A 13,534-nucleotide genomic window follows, 5' to 3' on the forward strand; every position below is an offset into this window, starting at 1 on the left:
CTTAGCCATCCCCATTCCCCAGGGGGCTTGCCCCTGGATTTCCATTCCCAAAGGAGGGTCTTCTTCTCCCACACGAAAGACTTAAATGGCGCTGAGGATGGAAGGAGGCTCAGGAGGCGGGGGCTTTTGGGGGGTGCAAGGGCCAAGGAGGCCTGAGGCCTGGGCCGGGGGGCCTCCGAGGAGGGAGGGCCCTTCATCCGACAAAGCCTCCTCTGGCCCCGGGGCCTCAGGGCCAGCCCTGGGAGGGAGGGAGGGAGGGAGGGGGCCCAGCAGGCACCTCGTCTCCGGCCCCGCCATCCATGCCTCCTCCTCCTTCTCCTCTTCGGCCCAGAGCCTGCCCTGGTTGGCCCCAGCCCCGGCCGGAGGAGGAGGAGGAGGAGGAGGAGGAGCCCGGCGGCCTCAGCAGCCAGACCCCGCCCGCCTCAGCCTCAGCCTCAGCCGCAGCCTCCGCTCCCTGAGTCGCTCGCAGCCTCAGCCTCCCTTCGGCCGCCGGCAAGATGCCCAAAACGGTACGTGGCGCCTCGGGATCCCTTTTTCTTTGGGGGGAGGGGGTCCCCCCTTCGAGGCAAGAGCCCCCGGGAGCCCCCTGCCTTCCTTCCTTCCCTCCCTCCCTCCTCCTCCTCCTCCTCCTCCTCCTTCCCGGTCTTCCTTTGGGGGGCCTCCCTCCTCTCCCCCCAACTCTGGGCCTTGGAGGGGGCTGCTTTTCCCTCGGCCTCCCTTCCTTCCCCGAATGGCCAGCTCTTGCCCCGGGACCGAGGCGCCCAGGCCTGCCCTTCTCTCTCTTTCCAGGGCCGGGAGGGGCCGGGCCTGGCCCTCCTCCTCCTCCTCCTCTTTGGGCCTTGGGGAGGCGGCTTTGCCCATTGGGCAGCACTGCCCCTGAGCTCCTGCCCCGGGGCACCCAACCCTGCTCTCCGGAGGCTTAGGCCAAGGCTGGGGAGGACCACCAGGGATCCCAGAATTCCTAGCTGCCATCCAGGCTGGGAAACGAAGAAGGCCCAAACAGCCGGAGAAGAAGCAGAGTCTGGCAGCCCCTGAAAGGAAGACAAGCGGCTTCCCCTCCCAGAATGGCCAGGAGGAGGCAGATTTGGGACCCACTGCTGGGCCTCCATAGATGCCAATGGCTGGCCGAGGGTGCCCTCCTCTTCCAGCCTGCCTTAGTTGGGGCAGACTGCTTTTGCCAAAGGAAGAGAAAAGCAGCTGGGAGAGTGGGGTGGCAGAGGCTTAAGCAAGGGTCAGTTGGAAGGGATGAGCCCAGGGTACCCAAGGTCTTTCTTAGCCAGGGTAGAATTGCACTACAGTCCATCAGAGCTTGGGCAAAGTTCCTTCTCCTGGATTGCAGTTCTGGGCCTCTCCCAAAGCAGCCCGATTCCTAGAGCTGTCATCCAGACTTTGCCAGGCAGCCCTGAAAGCAGCTTCACTGCTAAAACTGGGCAAAGCCCCAGGTTCACTTCCCAAGATCTTTCCGGTCAGTGTAGACACTATTAAGTTTTGGATGGAGCAAACTGTCCAACGTGAGGTCAGGGCTTTTCCCTGCTCTTTGCTTTGTCTGTGGTTGTGGCTCAGAAAGGAGGGCCGCATGTCTGCCTCAAACAGTGAGCCAGGCTTTGGCGGTTTGTGACCTAACTGACCGAGAGGAAGAAGCATCATGGCTCCTGGGCTGGAAGCAACACAATGCTTGCGGGCGCATCCAGGCCCAGAGTCCTGCTTTGCCCAAGTCCTGCCTGGCTCTCAGGGTCTCTGAGATTCTCTGATACGCCTTGGAAGCTTCTTCATTGAGCAAAAGAAAAGTGCTGATGGTTGAGTCACAGGCCTACATTTTGTCTCAGATGCTATTTCTGTTGTGGGTTAAGATGGTCTCTAGAGGGATCTGTACACAGACGAAAGCTCCCAGGGACAAAGGACAACCGCATTTCAACTTTGTCCCTGGTCCCCGCATGGCCAGGAAGGGGCCTGCATTTCCATTCCTCTAGAACAGTGCTTCGCAACCTTTGCTCCTCTAGATTTTTGAGACTTCAACTCCCAGAATTCCTGAACAATGAGCCTATACTGACTGGGACTTCTGGGAACTGAAGTCCAAAACATCTGGAGGCCCAAAGGTTGAAAGCCACTGCTCTAGAAGAACTGGACTAAGATGGCATCCCTGACATGATATGCAATCCTTCTTGTAAATTGTGACAGTGTGCATTAGTATCTCACAAAGTTTCCTTCCTGCCTTGCAGTGAGATCCATGGTGCTATGGGACCCATTGTGTAACGGGATCAGATGTGTGTTGGACATGTTGAGTGTGGTAGTCTTAAAGGCAGAGAATACATATGATGGGCATCATTCACAATTTCCCTTTATGTGCTCCCAAGTCAAATTATGATGGTGTAAATATACATAGCAGGGTGCCACCCCTTGTTTTGACTTCCTTAACTAAGAGGCACCGATGGGAGAAGGGGGTTGCCAATGGAGTCCAAGGAGAAGCATTTGAACTCAAGCCCTTCTGACAGCCTCAGATGTTGGCGCTGTGTAGGGCTTTTGTCAGATAGAATTGGGCTGGGCCTTTGGGGGGTGTTTCAAGTCCAAAAAGTGAGGGGGGAATGAAGGTGGAATGGTTTATGGTGGCGCATAATTCTCCGCATGTGGAGCATTGTTGGTGTGGTGTGGTGTGCCGCCCTGGCATTGAATGGCATTATTTCACAATGGAAGGTGAATGCACAAAGGCACCATGTTTGTAGCCTTGCCTCTGTGACCTTAAACTGAACTGTGGACATTCAGAGTTTAGCAGAAATGTCCAGTTGTTGCAGAGAGGGACTTAAGCCACGCCTAAGACACCAACAGGATCCAGTTGAAGGATTGCAGAGGAGGACAGACCCAGCCCAAACCAGAGCGACACAGTGCTTAGCCACCAATGCTTCTGTTCAGGGCTGCGCATGGTGTCACCCTTCCCATTAAACTTGAATTATGCCTCTCTCCAGATCTTGTTGGACTGCAGGTCCCAGTAGTATCCCAAGTCATTGTAGGAAGACTCTGGGTGTTGCAGTCCAACAGCACTTGGAGGGCCACATAATTGGCTGGAGATACGTAGGTCAGCCTTAAATACCCCCTGCCAGCCTCAACAGACTACAAATCCCAGGACTTTGTAGAATGGAGCCATGGGCAATTAAAGTGGTGTCAAACTGATTTATTTCTGCAGTGTGAATACACTCAAGGCAACTATGTTGGAAGGAATGGTGTTTTGGGTTGAACACATTGTAGGCCTTCATATCCGCTGGGATTTGGTTCCAGGACCTATCATGGATGCCAAAATCCATGGATGATGATGATGATGATGATGATAATAATAATAAATATTTACACCCATTAAGATTGAGGCGGCTAACAACATTAAAACATACTATAAAGTGAGGTCTCCAAAAGCCACCACCCCCCACACCATAAATCGTACTTATAAACATACTCAAGTCCCTTACTAATGAGCGGATAGTAAAATGGTGTCCCTTTTATAGAATGGCAAAATCATGCTTCGCTTTTGGAAATGTGCATATATTTTGGATATTTTCAATCTGTGAATATGGAAGGCTGGCTGTGTGTACTATTTACACACTTCTGTGTATGTTTGATAATACCATTTCAGAAGTTCTGGCTCCTGAAACCTTTCCTGTAAGATGTGAGCATCTTTGTAAGCGCTGCTGAAGTGAGACTTTGTGGCTCAGTTTTCATGCAGGGCTTGAAGGTGCTGAGAGCAAGGCTTGCTCCTTGGTAATTCCCCATTCAGTTCTCGGTCGCTCTGGGGCCTTGTCTCAGCTTGACTTGAGAAGTTGTTCTTGGCTACGAAGAGCAACGGTGCTCCGAGTGCCGAGTTGTTCAAGTCCATACTTGACTGGTGTCTGGGTTTTCGGAGGGAAGGGCCCCTGGAAAGAGAGAAAGAGAGAAGCCACCTCTCTTTGGAATGGCTCCACTGTTTTCCAATTAAAGTTACTCCTAATAGAAGAACTTCAGGATGCAAAACGGGGAATGTTGGCACTCAGGAGATAGATAGTTTAACAGCAAAGTAAAGTTCTTTTTTCCCCTTTTAGTAGCAGTACTAACCAGAAAAAATGCATGGTGTATATATCTCTTTTAAAATAATGACTGCATTGTGAGTTGTCCCACCTGACTGCTTGCAAAGATCTCTTTTTTGATCCTTTCCTCCCATGTTGCCTTGAAAGTACAATCGGTTCTTTAAAAGGGACTGCTATTCGATGCCGACCTTTGAAATAAGATCAACGTATAAGCTATTCTTTACCTTAAGTTTGAAAAAAATCCATTTCTTGCAAGTATGTATTTATTTTATCATCAAATACTATGTGTGTGTGTGTTTCTTTTTAAACGGTTAGTCATCTTAGGGGGAATTGCATCAGATAGGTCAAGTAACTATTATCGCTCTGTAGGAACTGCCTTTGCTTGGTATGACTACTCAGTAGCAGCTAAGACGGGTGTTGCAACAAGGTCTCTCCTGACTGTTTCACTTCTTTGGCACACCCAGTTGCAAGCTTTTCCTCGGTTGGTTTGGTGCTTGAGGTTCATCCGTTTTGGCCTCTCAAATATAGTGGCATTTCCAAGCGATCTTGTGCAGTTGCTTGTAGGAAAGTTGTTGCAGACTGATCTGACGTGGGGCACATCTAGAATAGAAATAATGCAGTTTGATCGCCACTTTCAGCTGCCGTGGCTCCATCCTAGAGAATCCTGGGATTTGTAGTTTGGTGAGGCACCAGTACTCTGGCTAAAGCCTTGCCTTGAAGCTGAGAGAGTGTGACTTACCCAAAGTCACTTAATGGGTATCCATGGCTGAGCTGGTCTCCAGAGTCCAACACTCAGGCACTGAACTTTGGTCCTCCAGGTCTTTTGGACTTCAACTCCCAGAAGCCCTAAGCAGCTTGGCCAGCAGACAGGCATTCTGGGAGCTGAAGTCCAAAACATCTGGAGGACCGCAGTTAGGAAGTCCCTCCGCTACACCGTGCTGGCTTTGCGCATTACTTGATTTCTCTGCATCGGACTTACTACTCCTGATGGTCATTTGGGAGGAAAGGAAAGAGGCTGGGAGCAGTGGGAGCAGCTTTTGGGTGGTAGGTTGCATGCATCCCAAAATGTGTCTCCATTTTGCACCTTCTGGTGAGGATTTTGGATGGCGGGGGTCTGAAGTTGTAAGCTGAAAATACTGTCATCTGTGGAGATGTGAATGTTTTAAATGTGTTTTATCTCTCTGCCATGGCGCCATTCATCATGGAAGTAGGCATGCAATGGCAGGTGCTCCTGGGTGTGCAAGCTTGCGCTTATCCTCCATACTATATTTTAAGGGAAATATATCTGTATTTGGACATCAGGGGCTATTCTTAGCCTGGCTCAATGCTGAGGAATTCTGGGAAGTGTAGTTTTGCGAGATATTAAGCTGCCTGTCAGAGAGCTCTGGTGGGGCCATGATAAACTACAAGACCCAGGATTTCCTAGCAGTTAAAGTGGTTTCAAACTGGATTATTTCTGCAGTGTGTTTTGGGCCTTAATTTACTTTTACTGAGAACACATTGTGCTGGAAACGGTGCATGAGATGAAGAAGAAAAATAACAGTCTGAGTGATACATGTCTGAACCCCAAAGCAATTGGTTTCTATGGTTGGTCACAGGGGGAAAGCCCAGTATTATGGTTGATATATTACGACTTGCTTTTCCTCCAGGGATCTTGAGGCTGCATCTTGCATTGTGCTTCCAGCTGGTTCCTCATCTGGGCATAACCAGACTTGCTTGCTTTTGGCCTTCGGGGTACTTTTCTCTATGTTCTCCTTGTTAAAAAATGTCATGCACATCAGTGACACGCATCACAACAGGAGAGCTCACGCTAGAGACCACATTAGTCATGCTTTCCAAAGAGGAAACTCTGCTTGTAGGGCTGGTTTTCTAGCCCTGATAACTGGCAAAGATGGTGGAGGCAGACAATAGCAGCAGCTTGATCTGGGGAATGAGGGTCATAACATTTAGGGCAGGAGCTAAAAGCCATTTGTCGAGCTGTGGGTTGGGCTGCATTTTGGAAAGAAGTTGCAAGAGGCTTGCTTTAGATCTGAGATTAGATTTTCCTTGCCTTGGGGTGGGGCTGAGTTTTACTGGTCCTTTCCATTAGAAGAATTGGTGAAGGAGTGGGTTTGACTTCTGGGCCGCTTGAAGGATTTGCAAACTTCTGCATCCAAGCATCATTTGCCTGAAATTTGCAGCGGGTAAAGGAAGGGAAGACCAGTCAGAGGAAGACTAGGATTGGGAAGAGCAGCTATGAAAGAACTAGAACAGATCCTAAAGGGTAAAGATATACACCTGAGCACGAAAGTTAGAATCACCCAAGCCATTGTATTCCCCATTAGCATTTACAGATACAAAGCTGGACAGTTGAGAAAGAAGATAGGAAGAAAATCAACTCATTTGAGATGTGGGGCTGGAGAAGAGTGCTGAGGATCCCATGGACAGCCAAAAAGACAAGTGGATCCTAGAAGAGATCAAGCCAGAGATCTCCCTGGAAGCCAAGATGTACTTTGGACACATCATGAGAAGGCATGACTGATTAGAAAAGATAATAATGCTGGGGAAGGTAGAATGAAGTAGAAAGAGAGGAGGACTGCATGCTAGATGGATGGATTTTATTAAGGAGGCCATGGACCTGAATTGGCAGAACCTGAGCAGAGCAACTGAGAATTGGGGTTGGGGCAACCGTGCCAATTCCAGTTGGCAAATATATAGTTGGCAAATTCGACTTCACATCAGTTGGCAAAACTTGCAAACCAGCCTATATAACAATTAAAAACCCAAGAGCTATGCTGACTTTTATGAAAAAGAGTCAACACAAAAGGAAAAGTGATAAAGAGGAATGGGGAGAAAAGTAAACCCTAATACTACTACTACAACCAATAATAATAATAATAATAATAATAATAGTGTAATAAGGATCAAGTGGAACTGAAACGCTTTAGAAAAAGAAGCCAAAAGGGTCTCGGCTGAGCTTCCGTATTTCCTAATGGAATAGATGCTTGCTATAGTAAAAACTGATGGAGACGATAAGGCGACTTAGCAGAGCCAGTCACCTTGCCTCTCTTTTCTTTTCCCCCACCTTGAAAATGGCAGATTTTCCACTTTGGCCCTTTCATTTTACTTGCAATGAGAGCCAGCCTTGCTTGGTCTGCTAGTTACTCCTTGGAGGCTCACCTGTATCCCTTTTGGCTTGGATGCCAACTGTGGTTTGTCCTGCAGGTAGTTGCTCATTGTCACCTGCAAGTATCGCTGTCAAATCCCATCTGGAACAACAGTCCAGCGATTTGTGAATTGGTTGTCTGTAATTACCTGTAACAAAAAACTGGTGCGCATACAATGCTAACCTACTGTAGTTATCTTTGGAACATGGAAGAAGTGAGAACAGGCCATTGTGTGATAGAGGAGAGAGAAGAGGTCTCTCAAACAGCCATGTCTAAGTATGAAAATAGTTTGCTACGCTTGTACATTGCTTTCATGCTGTTTTTACTTTTAATGGCTCTGTTAAACAACTGCAGCCACAATTTGTGCTACAAATGAACATCTCCAGCCTTCATTCTGAATGGCTTCATATTCAGGGGTAACTGTGTTGGCCATACATCAAAACAATGCAAAGCCCACAAAATACATTACAAGTTGAGTCTCCCTTAACCAGATTTCCAAAATCTGAAATATTCCTAAATTGTGCACATACTGGGCTAAGATGGCGACACGTTTGCTTTCTGATGGTCCCATGTGCACAAACTGTGTTTCATGCATGTAAATATTTAAAAATATTGTCTATTATTTATTCATTTCATTTGCATGCCGCCTTTCTTCCAGAAGGGACCCAAGGCAGCCAGCTCACAGACCTACCTATCTATCTATCTATCTATCTATCTATCTATCTATCTATCTATCTATCTATCTATCTGTAATTACCTTCAGGCTATGTGTGTAAGGTGTATATGAAACATTAATGGATTTCATGTTTAGACTTGGGTCCCGCCTCCATAATATCTCATGACGTCTCTGCAAATATTCCAACATCCGAAACACTGCTGGTCCTAAGCATTTTGGATATGGAAGACCCAACCTGTACCTTTATTGGCCAAACAAAATGCACCCAACGCATCATGCAATCTTCCATAGCTCCACCGGCTTCTTTATCAGGCCAAAGATGTTTAAAATAACCATACAGGAGAAGGAAAAGTGCGAGTGTTGGAGTCATAGGCATACATTTTGTATCAAAAAACATTTCACCGAATGGCTTGTTAATAAATGCAGCCAGCCCTTCCATAGTTGCAGCTTTGACTTTTGGAGACTTGATTATTTGCTGATATATATGTTCACTCTAGGAATCTCTAGGTCCTCCAGCCTGACCCTATGGCCAATGGTTGCCAGAGGTTGCACAGGAAGGACCTAGAGAGAACACCTCTGTAGGCATTTGTAGGTCCTCCAGTGCAATTCTATGGCCAACCTCTGGTGGATATTGACCACAGAGTTGCACAGGAGGACCTAGAAATTCCTAGAGAGGTGGTGCAGTATCTCAAGTGAAAATAAAATAGTGGTTTTTTATTTGCACTGTTTTCATTTCCGTGGCGCTTCTGTGTCCCTAGCCTTAGCAAATGTGGAGGGCCAACTGTACAAGGATTGCCCTATTTTAAGGGTGCTTCTGGCTGGTTGCCTCTCCTTTTTGGTGGAACTTCTCTAGCTAAGTTCCCTTCTTAGGCTTCCAGATGCTGGAGGCACGCTGGAAAGCTGCAAACATAACCATGCGTCGGGCACACATTTGGAAAACAAGAAATCATGCGGAAATATGACCAAGGGAAGTTTGGGATCCTCCTGCACAGTTTCACTGAGGTTGTCTGTCTCACTTGGTGGAAAAAACTGGGTGTGTGCTCTCTTAAGCATAGCTACTAGCGGGAGGCATTTCTTCCCAAGTCTGAATGCTGCCTTTGTTCAATTGGTGCTCTTAAAGCAGCAGCAGCAGCAGACCCTCTTGCACTTCGCTGACTTGCAAAGTCTGATCCTATGCGCATTTGCTCAGGGAAGAATAAAATCCCACTAAGTGTACAAAGGGGTATGAATCCATGAAATTGAATGGCTAACCTCGACATAAGGTTGCTGCTGCCACCGCCGCCACCACCATCTTCTTAGTTCTGGTCTCAAGGTGACTTGCAACAGCCAAAACAAAATGTTGCTGTACACTTTGCAACATGCAAAAGTTATCATGTAATTAATTTGCCAAAGAATTGAAACCTGTTAAAAGCATAATCCCTTACAAAGGAAGCAGTAGTAAAAAGTCTGGTTGTTGTTCTTTTGCAGCATTCGCTGTGGCGCTATAGCTCTATCCTGTGCAATATTGGGATTTGTAATTTTTTTTTGCAAGGGGTTTAACTTTCTCCGGCCCACAAAACTACAAACCCCAATATTCTGTAGGACGGAGGCGTGACAGTTAAAGTGGTGCCAAAGTGCGTTACTTCTGCAGTGTGGATGCACCCTAAGCATCTAAGTCCAGGAGGTTTTCGGTTAAACTTTCTTCCTACCATCTGTGCGCTCTCTCTCTCTCTCTCTCTCTCTCTCTCTCTCTCTCTCTCTCTCTGTGTGTGTGTGTGTGTGTGTGTGTGTGTCTGTGTCTGTGTCTGTGTGTACTTCAAGTTGCCATTCAAAATTTTCTGGGATGCCCACATTACTGTCTCTTAAGCAAGTTGCTGGGTGTGGTGTGTGTCTTGTCTCTCTCCTGCTATCTGCTCTTCTGGGATAATACAGAACTGCAGAGTAACATGAGCAAATGCATTCGGTGCTCCTGAGCATTGTGTTGCGGTTGTCGTTTTCCAGCAAATTAGCTTTGACTTCAGTCTCTCTCTCTCTCTTAACACCCACACATACAGTACGCACATATGTGTCTGCGCATAGAATTTAAGTTATGCTTGCACAGAGGTTATGACCTGCCGGAAGAGATGTGCCAGCTGGAATTTGCTGCCTGAATTTAAAAAGAGCATTGGACACCAGTCTCTTCTGGCAGGCTTATCCAAATGATCTTTAAATTGTGAATTTTAAATGATGAATTTTAGATGCGGATTGTTTTTAGTATGTGCACATTTTGGGTCCAAAACACACTGCAGAAATACCCCAGTTTGAGACCGCTTTAACTGCCGTGGTTCATTGCAATTGAATTCTGGAATTTGTAGTTTTGCGAGAGATTTAGCCTTCCCTGGTGCCACAAAAAACGACAGTTCCCAGAATCCCATAGCATTGAGCCATGGCAGTTAAAGTGGTGTCAAACTGGATTATTTCTGTGGTGCAGACGCAGCCTTAGTTGTCCTTTTAAATGGATATGTGTTTTAACTGATGTTGTTTGTTGCTTGTTGTCTCTCACCTCAGTCCATGGGGAGAGGTGGGTAAGAAATAAATACTATTAGTAGTACTAGTATTAAGTTGGCCTGCTAATGAGGCAAGCCATGCTTTAGCACTGAGTAGCCAACTTTGTTGCCCCCCCCCCTTTTGCAGGAAACGAGGCGGCCGCCTCAGAGGAAGGCCTGAGTTGCCACTTGCGCAGCTTTGCAACAGCCGCCTTCTCCGCCACAATGCGCCTGGCAGGAAGTGGGTGAAGCTCTTTGCGCCAAAAAAACCCTTGCGCACTTCCAAATGCTTATTCAGTCCCTTTTTGTGCCTTGTCCTTTCTCTTCTTTCCCTCTTCTCTGGTTTGTTGTTTGTGTTCTGGGGACCCTTGTCCCCAACACTGCTGCAAAAACTGGGAAGCGACCCGGACATTTTGGAGACGCCCTCCTTCTCTCTCTTTCTCAGTCTCTCTCTCTCTCTGGGCCTTTCTCCAAAATGTGGAGGAAGCCGGTGACTAAACGCTTCCTCTCAATGATGTCAGCTCCTGGACCCTTCCCTGTCTTGCTTGGTACAACTCAGAGAGACTGAGAGAGAGAGAAAAAGGCCTTATTTGGCTGATTTGAGCTCTCCGCGCATTCAACTTCTAGAAGGCCCTCCCTGGCTTTTGCACAATAAAGCTGCTGTTATCAGAGCTGAATCATAACCCTGGAGGCTGGATGGAGCAGCTAGGACTGCTAGGAAGAGGAGGAGGAGGAGGAGGAGGAGGAGGAGGAAAAGGGGAAGATGAACTGCTTCGGAGTTTATGCCATCCATTTTGCCCCATAGAGTCATATTGCTGGAAGGGACCTCAAGGGCTTTCTAATCCAACCCCTTTCTGCCATGCAAGAAGCTCTTGAGCGATGCCCATCCAACCCCAGATTGAAGGCCTCCAAGGAAGGACAGTCCACCTCCATCCCTTTGAGGCAGTCTCTTCCACCCTCAAACCACTCTTACAGTAAAGCCGTTGTTCCTAATGTTTAGGTAGAATCCCATTTCTTGTAATCCATTGGTTTGTACTCTAGGGCCCGAAAGACACCTTGCCCTTCCCAGGAGGGTCAGGCAAATGCAAACTGCTGCAAGCTCTCCTAGCTTATTTGTTAATCTGTGAAATATTGTGTTTTGGTTTGAACGTTGGACTATGACACTCAAAACCACAACGCAACATTCTGTCAGCCTTAGAGGAAGGCAATACAAATCTCCTCTGAACAACTCTTACCAAGAAAGTAGTACATAACAACAACAACAATCTTCTAGAGAATTCCAGAAGTGTAGTAACTCCATCCTATGGAATAATGAGACTTGTAGTTTTACAAGTCCTTTAGCTTTCTCTGCCAAAGAATGCTGGTGCCTTACAAAAGTGCAAATTTTTCTAGCTCTGAAGACCAGGGTTGTTGCGTTCATTAGATAAATTTAATTCAGTGATGGTTATGTATGTAATGCCATGTAAGAATGGTTTGAGCTCTGGACTGTGAGTCTGAGGATGAGGATTCGAGTCCTTGCTGGGCCATGGAAAGCCATTGGCTGACCTTGCGCAAGGCACTCTCTCTCAGCCTCAGAGGATGGCAATGGCAAACCCTCTCTGAAGACACGTGCCAAGAAAACCTGCAATAGGTTTGCATAAGTCAGAAACTACATGATGCCATGCAACAATAACAACCCGGATAAAACCTCTTGCTAATAAAAAGACAAGAGAATTTAAAAAAGCAAACCTTTGCTAAACTCTTGAGCTAAAACTTAAGAATGAGAGGGGTGTCAGATCTCTGAAAGTGTGGCTAAAAAGTACCTTGTGCCAGAAACTCCAACACTCCTTTCCCCTTTTTTGAGTTTACTGAGCTGTCATTTTGTTCTTGCTGCTTAATGAAACAAACTCTCGTTTCCTGTGGCTTTGAACACAGAGAGAGGAGGAGTGCGAAAATCTAGCCGCAGTTTCGGCAAAAGATATAGGCCTCAGGCCGAAGTGAAAAGTTGCTCGCAGGCACGAAAATCCCCTTTTTTTCTTAATCTCGTTGCAGTTTGAGACTTAATTTGCACACTTGAATGTGCATGGGTTTGTTTGGGGGTTGTTTTTTTTGCACACTCTTTGCAACCAGGATCCTTTTTCCATCTGTGATTTGAATGTCTGTGAATATTCTAGTTGCTAGCAGGCAATGCTTTTTTCTCCATGCCTAGGTGCCTCCTACATGTGCCCTTTTGTCTCAATTTTTATGAGCAAGGGTAGGAAAAAAACCAGGCATCTCTTCTTGCGCTTTCCCATCTGGTTACCTGGAGGCGATTCTTAACTTTGCCTGAGGAAGGTGACTTGTGCCGGTTGGGGTCTGAGGGTGTGTTCAAAACCTGCTTCGTCTTGCCTTGGCCTCCGTGAAACCTCTTCACCATTTTCTCTTGCAGCTGCAGGTTTTGCAAGAGAGCACCATGCGCAACTCCAGTCTCCAAACAAAGGTGTTCTTCTGCGTTAGAAAATACCCATTTGCAGTTCTGGAGCATCACAAGGTGCATCTACACTGTAAAAATAATGCAGTTTGACACCGCTTCCCATCCCTTGGGCTTGGATCTACACTGCAAACTTAATGCAGTCTGACATTGCTTTAACTGCTGTGGAATTTACTAAGAACTTGGTGCGCCCAAGAATTAAATAATTTCTAAGCCTCCTGATCATTTTGGCTTCTAGGGAAAGTTCACACTAGATTTCCATCTATGGCCTTCCTCTCTTTCTGCTACCCTTCACTTCTCCAAGCATTAATGTCTTTTCAAGTGAGTCATTCCTTATCATGATATGGCCAAAGTACGACGGCTTCAATTTCAACATCTTGGCTTCCAGGGAGATTTCAGGCTCGATCTCTTCCTGGAGCCATTTGTTTGTCTTTTTGGTATCCTTAGCACTCCACAAAAGAGTTTATTTTCCTCCTGTCCACTTTCTTCACTGTCCAGCTCTCACATCCATCCATAGTGATGGGAATATAATGGCTTGAATGGACCTAACTTTAGTGTTCAATATTATATCTTTGCACTTTGCCTAGTTCTTTCATAGCTGCCCTTCCCATTCCTAGCCTCCTTCATTGGAGAAAGGGAATACAATGGCTTGGACGTTTCTAACTCTAGTGCTCTGTATCTTTAGTCTTTAAACCTCCTAAGCAGATTTTATT

At 46.8% G+C, this 13,534-nt stretch overlaps 1 protein-coding gene across 1 annotated transcript in view; it reads left to right on the top strand.

Moving 5' to 3' along the window:
• Positions 1-425: 425 nt before the first annotated feature.
• Positions 426-13,534, top strand: part of MSN (moesin) — a 42,364-nt gene continuing 29,255 nt past the window's right edge. Inside the window, exon 1 of the mRNA XM_089536392.1 lies at positions 426-509. Coding sequence (XP_089392518.1) covers positions 498-509 — 12 coding nt within the window. The 5' untranslated portion in view covers positions 426-497. The remainder of the gene's footprint in view (positions 510-13,534) is intronic.

This window comes from Sceloporus occidentalis, unplaced genomic scaffold (genome assembly GCF_023333645.1).
Source record: "Sceloporus occidentalis isolate IW3139 unplaced genomic scaffold, rSceOcc1.0.p SCAF_8, whole genome shotgun sequence".
In the NCBI taxonomy this organism is placed as follows: domain Eukaryota; kingdom Metazoa; phylum Chordata; class Lepidosauria; order Squamata; family Phrynosomatidae; genus Sceloporus; species Sceloporus occidentalis.